At 39.9% G+C, this 17,294-nt stretch overlaps 1 protein-coding gene across 1 annotated transcript in view; it reads left to right on the forward strand.

Moving 5' to 3' along the window:
* Window positions 1-8,466: 8,466 nt before the first annotated feature.
* tshz1 (teashirt zinc finger homeobox 1) overlaps window positions 8,467-17,294 on the forward strand; it is a gene marked incomplete at both ends in the record, with an annotated part of 31,067 nt that continues 22,239 nt past the window's right edge. The window contains one exon of the mRNA XM_080837713.1: window positions 8,467-8,506. Coding sequence (XP_080693839.1) covers window positions 8,467-8,506 — 40 coding nt within the window. The remainder of the gene's footprint in view (window positions 8,507-17,294) is intronic.

Below are 17,294 nucleotides of genomic sequence, written 5' to 3' on the forward strand. Positions count from 1 at the left end.
GGCATTGCAAAATAGTGCATGTGATTTTTACTGTATTTGTGCTTCATTTGTATTCTGTTCTTCTTTCCACAGTTTTTAAACCAATCAATACCATCATATTGAAACGTATACAGTAATCTGTTTGACCAACATCAGGTTTCATATCACTCATAGAATGAGTAGCACTTAACCTCAGAAGAGCTTTATACCTGGTGTAATAGGCAGGGCCGTATTTGTAATTTTGCACACAAATTTGAACTGCTCCAAATGCCAGGGCATTTCACACACTTTTCTGCAGCTTGAATTGCCTCCTAGCTTTTAATTTAACACCTCACCCTTAGCGTGTATCTCAAACCATAAAATATGTTTCCAACTCAAATTTGGAATATATGCACGCTGTTAAAGCCTAAATTCCATGACGGCCTGATGCTTTTGGATATGTTTAAGTTCAAAATGAAAGGACCTCTTTTTCCACTAAACTGCATCCATAGTTGTTTCCAAACCAAATAGATTGAGTATGTGGTTATTATGTGGTTATTATGACTACCTCACACCATGATCGTTGCAGTGTGGACTCACAAAAAAGGGGATACTTCCTTTAACAGTTCTAAGAACTGTGAAAAATCTTCCTCCAGACCAGTCTGAAAGTGCCTACCGAAGACTATTTAAGCTAGGATTGCAAGTTTTAGTGGGCAATTTTTGAGAATGTATCAGTATTAGTTGGCGTACTGGGCACACTCAGAGGGGTTTAAGTGGGTCATCCAGCCCAAACTGAGATCGAAACCATGTCCATGATTTTCATCATGGAGGACACTATTCGCACGACCAAACACACACTCCCACACACAGACTCAAAACATGCATAATCTGCACACCATAAAATCATCTGATTTTAGGGGAGAGCTACCCACCCTCTCACAGAACGCTGGCTACATCCCTGCATACCAACCTGTCTGCAAGCAAATGTGGAGAGGTTCATTCCTGTCCCTCTTTTTTGTTGTCATTTAATTGTCTGTTTAAAAGGCTGACGACAATAGACCTTTTAATACCATCTATGAAAATAAAACGGCTTCCTTCCATGTCATTCCTCGGTACCTCAGATAACTTTCTTCATCAGGTTTTTCTAGAAATACAAAAAGTAATGAGTTATTGTATGTAGATCGATTATGACTATCCACTGCCAAGAGAGGTGACATTTTAATTATGCCCCCTTATCTGATGGATTTGCTGATAGTCCCTTTCCATGACACAGTAAAAGCGACTTTCTTTATTGTTTTCGTCATATATTCTTATATTCCAGCTACCAATAGATTGTGGAAATTCATCTGACCCGTCACTGATTGAGGATTTCATGCGCTATGAAAATAGTTTTATCTTAAGCCTCAAGACATGTTGGTTAGAAAAATCTGGATACGAATGACAGAATAGGAAAAAAGTGTAAGAAAGAAAAAATGAAGATAAGATATAGATTTGTGTGCAAAGGATAAATATCTCTGAAATGGTTCATGTCCTTGAACCGCAGTAAGTCAAAGACGAATACAGACATCATTATAATGGTATATCATTACACACTTTCAATAGCATACTGCTTAATATTTCTTTAGGTGATTAGCCATGCCATTTCATTTTAAAATATCAAAGCCAGTTCGACTTGAGCAGACAGTATAGTTAACGTACCATTTTACCATCGAAGTTACAGAAAACATCCAACTTATGCTCACAGATGTTCCCAGTCCATTCAGAAAGATGCACATTTTAAGGATTTTTCATCCCTTTTGCTTTATTGAGTAAAATAAAGAGTAAAAATGATGCATACTAATCATGCATTTTAATCAAATTTGTACTTAAGACAATAATTAATGGCGGTTCTCTGTTGTTTTGGTGATGAAAAATGATTTTGTCCATGTAAAGCAAATCCTGCTTGATTTAAATGCAGAGATCTGTACTTTCTGGTCCCTTCAGTGATAAATGTCTGAATGAAGTGATTAATGTGAATGTGAAGTAATTGCACAAACTATCATCATTATGCAAATACTGAGCCATGCCTTACATTACACTCACATTATTGGACTCATAAACACTTTCTTTGTCAAAAAAAAATAGATGAATAGTCTTGGTCACTCAGTGGGAAGAAACGAACAACAATTTTATCGGGAAGATTTTCATCCTCCAAGTATTCAGTAAATTGTGTGATTTCAAGTCATATTATTTATTAATGACTTGTAGTCTTGCCTCTGACATGAATCTTTAATTAGAAGGAGAAATGCCTGTGCTTAAGATATACACCCAATTAAGTTGAGTATTCAGGGGTAACCGAGTGGCTGTAACACACTGACAGAGACACTCTGGCTTATGTCACATATTCCTAGTTATGGGCAATGTAGTCATTTAATTAGTAATTGTTGTGGAAGCAATGTGGTATTGTGTGAGATCGCTATAAGCAGGAAGGAAATATTTCTGTCCCCAGAAATATCAGTGGTTCTGTAAATTGTACATCTTATCCCCTAACGATCCTTTGCACATATATTTATATGATAACAGAGTTGTGAGGGGAATAGAAATATGCAGATGGTCCACAGTGTTAGACTGTTACTTTTATCATATATTTACTTTTGTACCACATGTACCAGAAAATCATATTACCGTATTAAATCAGTATGCAAAGCATATTTTCAGACATTTGAAAAGTATTATCAGGCAAAAATAATTTGTAAATAATACAAAAAAGACCATGGCCTTAAAGGTCAAAATGCATTTTACCTGCCTGAAAAATGTCTCTGTAGAGTCTCCTCGTGCTACACTACCATGTTGCTTTGCTCTATGTGTAGTGTACAGCTGATTTACAAAGTTTAAGGTTAAGTATTTGGCAGACACTTTTATCAGAAGCAACGTCAAATCAAGTTCAAAATTCCTTACCTGTTGCATAGATGACTGAAGGAAGACTAACACAACTAATAGCAAGTGATTACACAGATGTACTCTGTTAGAACAACAGAGGTATGGTTTGTACATCTTTGAAATATGATTGACAGTACACATGTGCATATTTTAAATCGTGCAGTTGTCATTCATAATTTCAAATGCATCATCTTGTCAAAGGCATTTAAAATTACCCAGCTACTGAAATGATCCATCTTATCTTAGTCACAGATTTGTCATTTTATGTACTTAACACAAACCACAAAATTGGAACCACATTGTGACCTCATCATGCATCAAGTATTCCAGAGATTTTGACGACACTAAAAAGCAAAAATATACTTTGTTTTTGTGATGATCGACTGATGTCAAATCAATTGTAACAACAAAGTAATCCTCAGGGTTTTATGCGTTCGACTGCCTGTTTAGTGCAACAAAATGGGTGTGTTAAACCAAGGGTGTTGCCTACTTTTTCGCTCCTTTTTGACACTTTTTGTCTCCAGGCCTGCCTTTACATTTTGTCCTAAAATCTACCGACCTCATTTTATGCTCAGATCTTAAAGTTCTTACTAATGGCACAAATGATAATGTCAGAAATATACCCTTTTTCTTTCACATAAAATAGATTTTTTTATGAATTTCTATGGGTTCATCACTTTCATGAATTGCTATGTGCTACAAGTAGTCAACATAACTGACCTCTGATCTTTGTGTTGTCTTTACGTGAGGCGCCCTCACCATCTGCAGAGGTGAAATCAGAGCACTCAGGCTCTGCATAGCTCTCTCACCGCCACTGTTTAGGTCCAGGACGTCAGATGGGTCATCCCACAAGGTCATCCACCATTGAAGACAATGTCACGCTATCCAACCTAAAGGAGGAAGTCATGTAGGTTGTCAGTGACCACTGTGTTAACAGGAGTATGTCTATGGGAGTATATCTGGTGTTTCTGTATTTGTCTTTTGACTAGCAACCACCTCCCATTCTCTGCTCATACACACTTCCAGTTTGGGCATGTATCAGCCACTACTTACATCTTAAAAAACACAAATCAGGCAAGCATTTAATCACATTGTAATTGAGGCTGTTGAACACTCAGATTTTCCGCATATCTGCGGAGAGGTATTCCATGTTGTTCAGTAATGTTTAGATCTTGACGTTCTGTTGGTGGACACTGCTGTGCAATGCTGTCGTGAATCGTATATTTTGCCAGCAATTTGGATCATAATGTGTTGATCTAAAGCGACTGCCTGAGCAGAAAAAAAGAAGTCTCCATCAAAGCATAGTGCAGCACTACCCCCTCAGCATTTCACATTCAATCTTGTCATTGTGCCTGCAGTTACCTTGCATAGGCTGTGCTTTACTCCCATTCTTCTGGAAAATTCCACTTGAAGTGTTAAAGTTCTGACAAAATAACATGTTTCCATCCTTCGACCAAACAGCTGAGGTGACACAGCTTTTGCAAACCACCAGCATACCTCACCACGAACGCCAGAATCTTTACATCTGTAGGGCGCATTATTTCTCTAAACGATTAACCTTGGATTTCACGGACAGTCTAAACGTCGACAAGAGCAGAGGCAAAATCACCATTTTGTCCTTCTCCAGTTTAGTCAGAGACAGAAAGAAATGGAGACAGAGAGACTGCACTTTGTGTGTTCTGAGATGAAACTGTTTACTGATTTTGTCTGGGCAACATCACAGAACAAAATATGACAGTAACATTGCAAGCTCTGTCGACTGATGGGATTTGTATAATAGTCAGTAAACACACTGTAGAACTGTGGTCCATGGTACATTCTATAGAAAGAGGGATGAATATAGATGTTTTTAGTTTACAATACTTTCAGCAAATACTTTGAAAGGATGTCTACCTTAAAGAATAACAATATATCTACTACTGAATGCTCAAAGTGGGTTACTTTTTCTGCCAGAATATGATGGCTTTATACTCCTGCTATCAAAATAGCAAAATCAATGAATAACAGAGTCTGTTTAATATTCTATTCAAACACAAAACAATATACTGACATATAATGCTGGTTATGAAAACAAAACAGATACATATGTGAATGGAGAAAAACATATGAATGCTACATATGTGCTATTCAGGATATATAGATTAGCCCTGGCATTTTTTCAGACAAAAAAATAATCAATAAAGGCCATAGAAGAAAGTTTCACATAGCAATTACTGTTGTTGAAACCAAACACCTATTTATCATGTCAAAGACTATTTACGTTTTTATTTTAAACTAGTTTGCGCTATTTTGAGGTCTCCATTTACCCCATACACATGGCGTTTGCAAGGTCTATGCCAACGTTAGTTGTTTATGTTAGTTCATCAAGGGATGATTAATTCACAAACATAGACTTAAAATGATATAGGCCTACTTTACATCTTAAAATGAATGCGGTGACGAACCCCTTCCTCCTTTGAACTATCAATTAATAGAACAACTTTGCATTAACCCACGATCCAAACAACAAACAGTTTAATTACAGTTTAATTAATGTCCGAAACATAGGGGGAGGTTTTATTTACTATTGATCATTTTGGGTCTAATCTCCATAAACCTGTAGTTACGGCCTCGCATGGCATGGCCTTGATTAAGATTAAGGAAGAAGAAATACTGTTCAGAGTTCAAAGAATGTGCTATTTTGGAATTAATAAACCTATTGGGCTACTTAAAATTACTTAAAAATGACTTCCGCTGAGTCACCAATAACTAATACTAGGCTACACACGACACGAAGTTTAATAATAATAACAATAATTAATAATTATTTTAATAGTAGTGCTATCTATCTTGTGTACCTCAATGGATATTAGTAGCATAGCCTTCTTTGTATGTGCAATCAACTATACGAACAGTTTTCACCAAAATAGCCGACAACATAAAGTGACAATGGATACAATGACAGTTACTTCTTCACAAATTCTTCTCAAGCATGCTCCTCTAAAGATGAATATCTGTTCATTTCAAACAGGAGTTCGAACCTAAAGCAGTTGAACGCCAGTCGCAGTTTGTGCCAGTCCCGCTTCTCCGTTGAGCGCCTAACGGAGGACGAGTGACGTAAGTATCAAGAGCGACAGGCAGATGGAGGGGAGATGCCGGGATGGATAGATAGACAGATGTTGGGGCGGAACTTCAAATATTTTCCCATTATTAGCTTCATCCGACAACTAGTCAGCATAAAGGATCAGTGTAATAGAGACTGGCAATTCCTCAAGGATGCTCTCGCCCAGAAAAGGTAAGGACATTTTCAGAGATACAGAACGTCTTTCTTTAAAGTTTGTGTTGCTAAATCGCCCACCACTCATTGTTTAATACTTAAAACTACAAAGGCAACTTATTTTATTATCATTTTAAGCAATATCACTGTAAATTGAAAAATGATTATCAACACTCACCAAAGACTTATAAGAGATGTAGGCTATCCATGAACATACAGGACGGAATCGGTATTTGGTGGCGATTTGGGCTGAGTCAAGACAAACCCAGAGTGTTGGCTGCCGAAGCGATAAAGAACCGTTTAAAAAAAAAAATCCGTTAGATGGGTGGGGTGTGGTGTTGTGGGGTGGGGGGCGGTGGACACAACGATGCTATTCTTGTCCGGTGAGATATTCTGCCATGCCTTTTCTCCATTAGATATTTAAACCCACACCCACTCACTTATAAACCCAGAGCGCAAGATCTGGACACCATGTCCACTACGTACGCTATGTAGGGGTTAATGAAGTTCAGGTTCAACCGGATTGCTGATGGATAGATAGCGTACCGTAGCCTATTCATTATATATAAATACAGTGTGCACACATGCTTAGCGCCTTTCACTGAAATTATGTTGCAGTGGTCCTACAAACCAGTTAACATTTGAGGAGGTTTGTATTTGATAAGCAATAGCCTACGCGTGCATGGACAGGCTTGCTTTGGCCACAGTGGACTTCATTTTACCAGTCCCTCCCCTTCCCATATGAAGCGCTTAAGCTACTTCCTAGTAAGGTGTAACGAATCAATCTGAAACTTGTAACAACCTTCTTGGGGGTCAGAAAGTATGCAAAATGTTACAAGTAGTTAACTTTGACATACTCGCCGGTCTGTGGCTACGTATTTAGCATATCCTATCTGATCTCGTCGTAGACATTTTAAGCTATATTGACAGTGTTGTATCCACTCACAAGAAAATGTAAATTTCAGGGTAAAAGTGACATTCCCCAGATGAAATAGGCCAATGGGGTTTTTATTTTGCAGTAGCCTAGTAGCCTACCACGCATACAGATGGCTGCCTGATTCCCTGTTATTAAGATGGCGAAATTGCCATTCCTTTAGGAAAAGTAGCCTAGTTAGTTACCGAGCTGGAAACAGTAGCCTACACACCTTACACGACAAAAAACCATACGTAGAACAAGGGGTTTCCTTTAAATATTTCAAGCCACATCAATACGATCATTAATAAGACACACAACCCTATGTATAGGCTACCATGGACATGAAGAGCAAACTTCAAACGCTTGTCTTCTGGGGGACGTTCTGTCTACAGAATGCATTGAGTGAGGGAAGGAACAAGAATGCTGAACAAGATTGACAGGTGGGTTTCTACTGTCAGAGTGACGCTCCTGAAGGGGTGGAGTGAGAAAAAGTGAGGCAGAGAAGCAACTCGATGTGTCTGTCTATCAGTTGAGACGGTCTGAAATGCCCCTACCGTATCCAGAATAACCGACATCTATTACAACGAAAAGAAGCGGTCTCGCCTTTCTCCATGGAGTTTTTTGAAAAAGAGTGATAAGTTGATGTCAATTTTTCCGGAGCGTTGCCGATTTAGGCTTTGTTTTTCTCCTCCACGCTACGACAGGCAACGTGAAGCGCCCACATCGAGTCTACTTGAAGTAAGGGTGAATAATTTTGATTTTTCGGACTGGCGAACAAATGTGGGAACAGAGCTTGTGTTTCGGTCGCGTAAGGAAATAGCCATCAGAAACATTATAACCGAAATGTTTTACGAACTGCTTGGCTAAGTGCTTGAATGACACTAACCATCTAATGCCTATGTTTTTCATTTTTTGTTTTGTTTACTATATTTCAGAATCCGAACCACATAGGAGCTGTTGGAAAGAAAATAGTCTACATTTACAAGCGGGTTTTCACACTGGAAGTTGATATTATTGCTATTTTCTCGGTGGTTTCACTCTTGAGGAAAATCTGTTCCAACCTGTTTCCGTCGAGCCGGGATACTGCTGATGGACGCGGGAGAGAGACCGAGCCCACATCATTTGAACGGAGAGTACCACTGATCACCCTGCAGTGACACCGATTCCGTAAAATACATCAGATGAAAACCCTACTGTGGAGAATGCTGGCTATTTTTCTCGAATTTACATGTGGCCATCACATAGGTTGAACTTTTACGTTTGATAAGACAGTTCTACAAAAATCAGTTATTGAAGAAAAGAAGAAAATACAGCGTATGGTGTGTCCAAGAGAAACTGTTCCAGTGGTTTCATCTTTTCTTATCTCCATTAATTCGATTCTGCATGAAAAGTCAAGCGGAAAGTTCTGAGCAGAAGCATGCCGCGGAGAAAACAGCAAGCGCCAAGGCGGTCTTCAGGTAGGCTAAGCCAATCCTTTACACTTTTAAAAATAGCGTCAGTCAAGTTCTCCATCAGTGATAACGTGTTCTTTCTGTTTGTCTGAAAACGATATAAAGAAGTCATGGTACATGAAAATGTAGTCTAAACGTTTTTAAGGGACGCTTGGCCGTAAATCCCCTTGCATAGCTGTTGGTCAGTGAAGTGTTGCAGATGCTTACAGAAAAAGCCCTCTCTGGTTTGCAGTAGCTGAATCGTAGACTGTAGTTTAGTGGGCGAGTTTATTTAACTCAGATATTTCAGTTTAAGCATAAGCTACAACACATTGGCTATATGATGAATAATTCCCTAAATAGAGGAATACATTTTTAAAAGAATAATGACAATAAAGATCCAGTTTACTTTTATCGACAAAGTCGATTTAAAGAGGTACAGCTAGCCTTTGTTGCTTGGCCTTATAGGCTTCTTGAAGCTTGACTTATACCTTGTCATATAGTGTCTTCGATCTATTACCTTCTAATAAACATGACCAAATCACTCACCATGGAAACACGTATGCGCCCTAAAAGCTTTAACCTCTAGAAAAGCACACTTGTCCCGGTCGAAAAGATAGAGTGACCAAGGAAAGACCGTTTTCAAGTAGGGAAATAGTTCCCCTGTCAGTCTCCAGGTGGAAGGGGGGGGGGGGGGGGGGGGCGATCATGGCTGCTGGGGTGTGACGATATCACAGAAGTAACACCCAGCATTTGGCTGACAGAATATGTCCCCCGTCGCTAAGCATGCACACACTTATAGGCCTACCGTGTCTCTGCATCTTCAGTGCTTTAAGATTGCTATTAAAAATGATATTTTACCATAGTGAGGAACAGATCACCACATATTCCTTCCGGAAGGCCTCTTTCTTTCTGATTTGGACTCCTTAATGGAATCCATAATATTTCGGTGTGTCTCGTTTGTCCATCTTGTGTGGCAAGATAATATCAAGTGAGATGAGCCAGAGTCATGATAATGAGTGCAGATTGCAAACCAGAGAGTCCCCTGTCATATGATGCAGCAAATCCTCTACCATGAAATAGGCAAACCTCCAGCTCAAAAAATGACAAAACCACACAATTATCACAATTCGTAACCGAAAAACGAGACCAGGTACATTAAGGAACCTTCCTGTGTCTTAAAGAAGCTGAGTGTTTTCAACAAACAAATGAATGGACTTCAAAATGCATTGGCAAAGAGGCAGTGCATTTCTTCTTCAGCCTCTACTCTGCATTCCCTCTTTTTTCTAGTTTGATTTAGTTGTTTTCTTTGAATGAGTGCTCTGAATGTGTGTTTTGAATAAGTGATCTGATTGATTGCCATTGCAGTTATTCTAATTTATCAACTACACCAGTAATTCCCACTTTTGTTCACTCCATTGTTTACTCCAGTTACATTGAACACAGAGCTAAGGCAGTTCAAAACCATTCTACCAAACCAAGTCAATGCCTGCCATGCTTCAACATTTTCAATATATCGACCAGAATTTCAGCGCAATATTGAAAATATCGCTGGAAGGTAGACTACCATGTGTGTACAGATATATCTGCTCGCATTTATCTCAGTTCACAAACAGACTAGTATTCACAATACCAATTTTCGAAAAGATTGAGTCACCTCTCAGATCTTCACACAAGGGCAAAACCAGATATTTTTTTTTTTAAGGGAGGGTGGGAGGGAGGAGCATTGTCCAGGAGATGTTATTTTCTTATTCAGTAGTGATGGAATATAAGAGGGCCGTTAAGACAGAAGAACGAGACCACCCTTTCCTGAGAAGCAAGAGGCTTCTTAATTATGAGGAGGAAAAGGTAAGGTTGCTCTCGGCAGCTTCATCAGATGCAGGTCCCTAATTATCTGTGGAGCTGATGGATTTGTGACAGGCCCTAACGATTAATGCTGACAAATTCTGCAAGGTGTCAAGTCCGCAGCTGCCTTGATGTAATCAACCCAGTATTATACAGTCCCTGTTGCCCGTAGTGCTGCATTAACTCAATTTTCCAGCCCAGGTGACAAATGGACCTTGCTACCTGACTAATCACGTCACTGGACTGCGCCTGCTTAATGACCTCAGTAATTCTGGCTCTTAACTGCACCAGCAAGCTGAGGAAGAAAAGCAAAAGAGGAAAAACATAAAGCCTGTGTGTTTTTCTGGAATCCTTTTCTATTTGGTTGGCATTATATGTGCTGCATTTTCTCTCTTTGTTTTAACGCCAATATATATATATATATATATGTGCTCGCTTAGTGACATCTTTATGCTGGTTCAGATGTGTTCAGTTATATCGTCATGATTTGTATTGTAGCTTAGGGTAAGGCCAGTCGAGTCTTTCCTGTTAAATCCAGGGTGTTTGTTTTCCTTTTTCAAGAACTGTATTATCAACAACACAGGTCAAATTTATATATTTATTCCAAAGAGACAATTACAAACACAAAAAGACCTGGTACTGGTACCTGGTAGGGGAGAAAATCTAAGCTGCGGAATGGGTGCAAAGCCCTTCCATCAGTGCTTCCATGTCCGTAGGGTTTAAGATTCTTAACTTAAATGTTTGTTACTAATGGAAGTGTATAGCAGCTTTGTGGAGGATGCCCTAATGTGTTGTGTGTTATTGCCCATGGTAAGGAAAGTCATGGTTTACCATGCTGTTCATTAAAACAGCCCCCTCTTACAATTGACATATTAGACTTTACCACTTGGTTGTGTCTCTGTCTGTTGACCTTAGTCTGATGCAACCAAGACTTCCCTCATCAGATTTCACCTCCTTCGAGTCCTCTTTTTTTCTACAGATTGTTCAGTAAAAGTGACTGATCTATGATTGGTCTTAGCAAGAGGTAAAGATCGGAAAGAAATTTATGATAGGATTAGTGAGTGTTACAGTGTGATAGTGAGCTGTGTAAAACAAACAGGCTTTAGTCAGTTCTCAGCGCAGCTGGGAGTTCATCATTTATAAATACACAAGTTCTCTGTCATGGCCACCTCCTGTTCAGAGATCAAAGTCTTCCCTGCAGGGGTAGGCAAATGAGCCTCTTTTAGTGTCTGGTTATTCCTATGTAGACCAGATAGATACACTTGACTGTTTTTTAAAAGAGAGAACATCATATTTGCTTTGTAAATTTCATTGTTTCAGAGATAGCCTCATAAACAGTTAATTGAGCCTGTGCATGGAAAGTAGAGCTGAGCATATCATGTAGGTCTTACAGGAAATCACACTATCAAAGGAGTCAGGTATGTGCTGTTTGATCAAAGTTTCATGTCTCAGCTAATTTTTTCCCAGAGTGAGTCAGGGAGGGAGAGAAAAAATTCCAACGAAAGAAAAAGAAGAAAAAGCTGGAGTCATGACTTAGCCACGGGAGGTTGGAAGCATGAGGTACTTCAGGAGGTCAGAGCAGACCCATGGGAACCTCTGTCTGAACTGTCTTTCTCTTTCTCTCTTCCTCTCTCTCTATCGCTCTCTTAAACCCATCTCCCAATTCCGTTTTTTTCTCATACTCTCAGATTTAATATCTGAGGAAAAAGTATTTTTTCCCTTAGATGTTTTATGAATCCATTTCGAAGCTTCAGTTGCACTTACCCACGCTAGTTGCCACACACATTAAGTTTTGTACAAATGTAACTCGCCCTTGAGTTCATCTGTAACTGTAGACAGCTGGATTCTTGCGTGTGGGTATTGAAAGGTCGACAGTTTGCTCTCGTCAAGAAGGGATGAAACGAATGGTGTCCATTATAACCTCGTCAGCCTATTCACATTGTTTTATTAATGAGAGCCAGAGTTTTTAGGGCACGTACATTAATGGTCTGTAAAAAGTATTTGACTGACACACTGTTGACTGAACTTACCACACTCAATGTGTCATCCCAGGTCTTTAACCTTTCAGTTCATGGTTAATCTGTGTGGTTTTGCCGATCCTTTGATGATACCAAGTGAACAAAAGAAAAAAATGCACAGACATGTGGGTGTTGTGACCTGGGACTCCATGTAACTCCTCCCCTTACCCTTGTGCTGTACTTCCTTCGTGTTTTCAGATGCCCTGCCCATGACTATAATTTGAATAAAATGGCATATAAATTGCCTGGCATGTTTGTTGCTGTATGATTATTGGATTTCTTTAAATAAAGCCTTCAGCACAATTTGGGTGTCTGAGGAAAAGAGACAAAGAAAGGAAGAATGCATAAGAGGGAGGGGGAGAGGGGGAGAGGCAGTAAAGAGGGAAAAAAGAAAAGCACTGCTCGGAAAGGTATTAGAGCTGACAGATGAACAGGACTAGGGAGAAATTCTCCCGCAGCAGCTGCGACTGCACCCATTATCCTGACAGGTGTCAATTAAGAATTACTGCCTGCCCGAGTCATTTTTCCGGCCCAGCTGTCTGCGTGAGAAAGAAATAACACTTTACCCTTGTCACTTTGTTAGTTCTTAGCCATAGCCTCCGAAAATGAGGTGCTAGGTGGGCTAATCGATACCCAGTGTATTAGCAATTATTTTGTACATTGATTTATGAGCGAGAACAACTCCTACTGTGCTGTTATTAGGCGTTGATTAGATCTCCCTTACCCCACCCCTGTTGCCAGGTGGATATATGTTTCCTCTGAGGCCTCGGGTCCAGAACAATCTTCTAGCAGACTCTTAGAGCTCGGCCCTATTGGCCCCTTCATCACCAGGGTGCTCTTAAGGTGACAGGATCCTCTTAGGCTCTCTCGCCATTTCCCCCTGGCCCCCCAACAGGGCCATGAAATACAGCCCCATCTCTGGCAGACCCTGAATGGATGCTGATAGGGTTGTTGGTGTCAGAGCCTCGTAAAAAGAGGGGAAATATTAGTGAGGCGCCACGGCGCATGTCGATCGGATGCGGTCCCCTTGGTCCACGCGAGGCCCCTGACACGAAGCGAATGCCGTATCATCTCAACCTCAGGGCTTTCATAGCCCAGCTATGTGTGTGATGGATCATTCCCAGGAATAGCCTCGGGTTTGTTTCATTATGGATTATTAGCTTTCCCTTTTAGGTTTTGAAATATGTTTTCATGTCGACGCCAGCGCATAGGAAGAAAGACATGTCCAAGCCGTATCCTAGGACAATGGATGACATTATCTTCTGTAGAGTTATCTACAAGCTGGAATCAGTTTTTTGTCATCTTGTAATCACAACTTGTTAAATATCACCCTCAAACCATAGGACACAGTGTAGGTGAATGAAGATAACACTGAGAGACTGGACACTCATAACACAAACAGCCTTGCCAGTCCCCACAAAAGACTTTATGAGGCATGCACATTTTAAAAGGCACGCTTCAAGACCTGCAAATCTTTTTTTGTCTCCCAGTGACACTTTCAGCACTTATTTTTCTCTCCCCCTCGGCAGATCGAGTCATTTGCCAGCAGTTTTGGTATAAATCCAAAAACACTTAAGCATTGCATTTGCAGTTCATCTTTCTCCGAGCCAAACAAAAGAGTGTTTTTTTAACCCTTATCTTGGAAATGAGAGGTCATTTTTATTATTTTGATTGATAAAAACCACCCTCTACAGAAAGAAGAGTGCCTAGTGCAACCATCATTTTGTATCCACCCAGAAAAGATGTCCATTTAACTGATAACAGGGGTTTGAAATGGAGTGCACATTATTTTACAGTTTACGTGAAGAGTGATTTACATTAAGGGTTGCATGAGTGCATGATTTCACAAATCACCTTGTGGGCAGGCGGGTTTTATTATTAATTTGGGGAAACCTGGTCATTATTAGAAAGCCCAACCGATTAAACATTTTAACAAAAAGGGCATTTGGGTAGTGCAGACTTCCCAAGGTCAAACATTGTATGCCATGTCACGCATCATTTGCGAAAGAGAAACTAAATTTGTGGATCCACCCAATCACCCGAATCCGCCCCAAAATAAAAGGGGTTCTTCCTTGGCTCATGCTACACCAATCCACCAAATGTCATGGAAATCGAGCCAGTGGTGGTTCTTGTGTAATCCTGCTTGCAGACAGACTAACTGAAAACATATTCCCCCTTGGCAGAGGTATATATTATCTTGCATCTATTTTTTAAGAACACTATTTTGTTTAGCTGCGTTAGTTTAGTAGTGTATATGACAGACTTTATGTTAGAATCATCTGTGAGAAATCCATCCACAACTTCCATTTGTTGCACGCTTATTTTATCACTTAAAAGTGTTTCATCATTTTAATACTTATCAATCAATTTTCTGTTTTATCAAAGGACTTCCAAACAATTGATTTATCATTTTCGCCATCCTCCTCCAAGGTCTCTGACTGGAAACTGGATCTAGTTTCACATGATTAACGAGTACTCAATGTTAATGTAGAAAATAGTAGATGATCACTTGTCCTTGAGATAGACACTGGACAATGTTTCAGGGAAAGATCCCAGCTCTCAGCTTTTCATATTGCTCATTTATATCTCTGTTTACAGCAGATCTGGGGTTGAATCACAGAATATACAAATACACAAGTACATATAAACACTGTAACACTATCAACACGCATGGGTTTGACTGATTTTGACTAAACACCTTTTTAAGACAGGTAGCAAAAGAAGCTATACAAAGTAAAACATTTGCCTCAGGTGTTGGGTCCTTTCCATGGAAACAGGTTTTATGTTCACATACAGCAATGCCCCTGTTAGCCTCAAAAGCCAAGGAGGCTGCCCTTCTGTTGAGGAAGTGAGGAAGTTCAACAAGCACTTTCAAATTGTTTCGTATTTCAAAGATCTATCATGTGGTGTCTCTGTTTTTCAACTGGGAGCACTGTTGCTGATGGTCAAAGTACTTTCCTATCAATGAGTGTACTGCTTCCTTGTGTAATTGCATTATGTAATGTTAGATAAGTATGCACGGGAAGCAGGGTTAATGCACACTCTCTTCTGACTAAGAAAGAGTGCTCAGCATTACATTATTTCTGAAGTCATGTTCTCATTAAAACCAGAGAATTTTCCAGGCCAATTTGAACCATGCAATAGCAAAGCAAGTCTCACAAACAAAGTACATAATCAAATCGAGTTCTAACGAGGCCGAATTCTTAGAAGAGGCAAACACGCTCAATGAGTGATGAGTTGTACATAGAATACTGAGGCAAAAGACATTTTTGTCATTAGTATTTATCAAGCAGATTTAAAAACAATAGTCAGGAGGGCTATCTCAATAAGCACAAAACTCAAATCATGCCCTGGAGAAGTACCTTCAGACACTGAAGTCCTGTCTAACAGTGACTTGAATTTCATCCACTGACCTTTACAGTAAAAACTGTACATTTTCATCCCCTGACCTTAACAGAAAGGCCTTTTTCTTATTGTGTTCAAATCAGACAGTCATTGCCGTTGACGCCGACATCACAAAATGGTTGGTACAGGTTTAGGCAAGGTGAACATATTGCGACCCATCCACCAGCCTTAGTAGGAATTTGCAGGGATATGGCACAATCACATTCAAATGCCAAATGCCACATGTCCTTAGTGCTGCCAAAGCTCATTCGGAGACTTCCACCGGGCAGACAGTGTCCATCGTCCAGCTAAGCTTCAACTTCTTACTCTGTCTGAGATAACAGTGGGGTGCCTCTCAACCCCACTACCCCATCCTGTGCCACCCGCAAAATACACGCACACACACCACACACACACAAACAAACAGACCCAGTACCCCCACGTCCGTCTGGGCTTAGTCTAACAGAACTGACTGGGTGTATGTTGTGAGGCTTTAGTGCTCTGTCCACTGAAGCATAACCAAGCACAGATACTTAGACACTTGTCTTAGACACAGATGCTTTGAGGTACTCAGGGCAGCACTCAGAAGTTCTCTGTCTGTTTGGTCAAGCGGAATGAGGATAACCTAACTGTATAAGTGTGTTTTATACATCGAACGCTAATTAAGTGTTAAATATTTACATTTGTGTAATCTCATCAGTAACACTAGACCAAACTTAGTCGGTTTTTTTTTTATGTGGTCTGTCATGCACATGTGCCTGTTTCCAGAGTTCTTAGCGGAAAATGGAGTGAAGTTAATGATATGCCTTCCATATTGAGCTTTCAAAAGCATGTTACATTTTTGCAGTTACCCCAAAACATTTTAAAATGAAAGGATGTTTTCAGACATGCTGTTTGAATCATGGTGGTTCCTATAATGTATTTGACCCGTGACTGCTGGTGTGCTTTAGCAAGATAGCATGCCTTCAGCATGGCCTCGTCTCCCATGGAAATTGGTTATGGCAGTGCAATATAGACCTGTTCCGAGCCATCACCACTCCAGATCCTCACGACTGCCCTTGTAAATATGGCGGTATGGAGGTAGTACTGCTTTGGTATAAATATCCCAGTGTGTCAAGTATCATCAGTCAGTAACAGAAATTTTACAACTTGTGGATGTAAGGTGGTCTTTGGGACACTTGTGAAAATTGAGTACTGTAATATTAGTTTTAATTGTCGGAGATTACAAATAGTAGTTATTTAGATGATGTGCTAAGATATGTAGCCACTGCTAATTTGCTAATTTAGCCCTTCGCTTTGAACAGAATTGAACCAAAAAGAAAGACTTTGACCTTTATGAATAAGTCAGCATACTCCCCTGCATTTATTAATTCATAGGAACCAAATTACATGATTGCGATAAGTTGAACAGCAACGGTTGCTGTAACACAATTGCAACACACAATTTTCCATCTGTGGGTCAGAAATGTTCCATTTGCTGTTAGACTAGTAGATAACATCAGCGCATGACAGAGTAGGCAAAGAAATGCTCTGTACTGTCCACCTCCTCTCCGAGACTTTTTTTTCAC

Source organism: Sprattus sprattus, assembly GCF_963457725.1.
Source record: "Sprattus sprattus genome assembly, chromosome: 4".
Taxonomy (NCBI): Eukaryota; Metazoa; Chordata; class Actinopteri; order Clupeiformes; family Clupeidae; genus Sprattus; species Sprattus sprattus.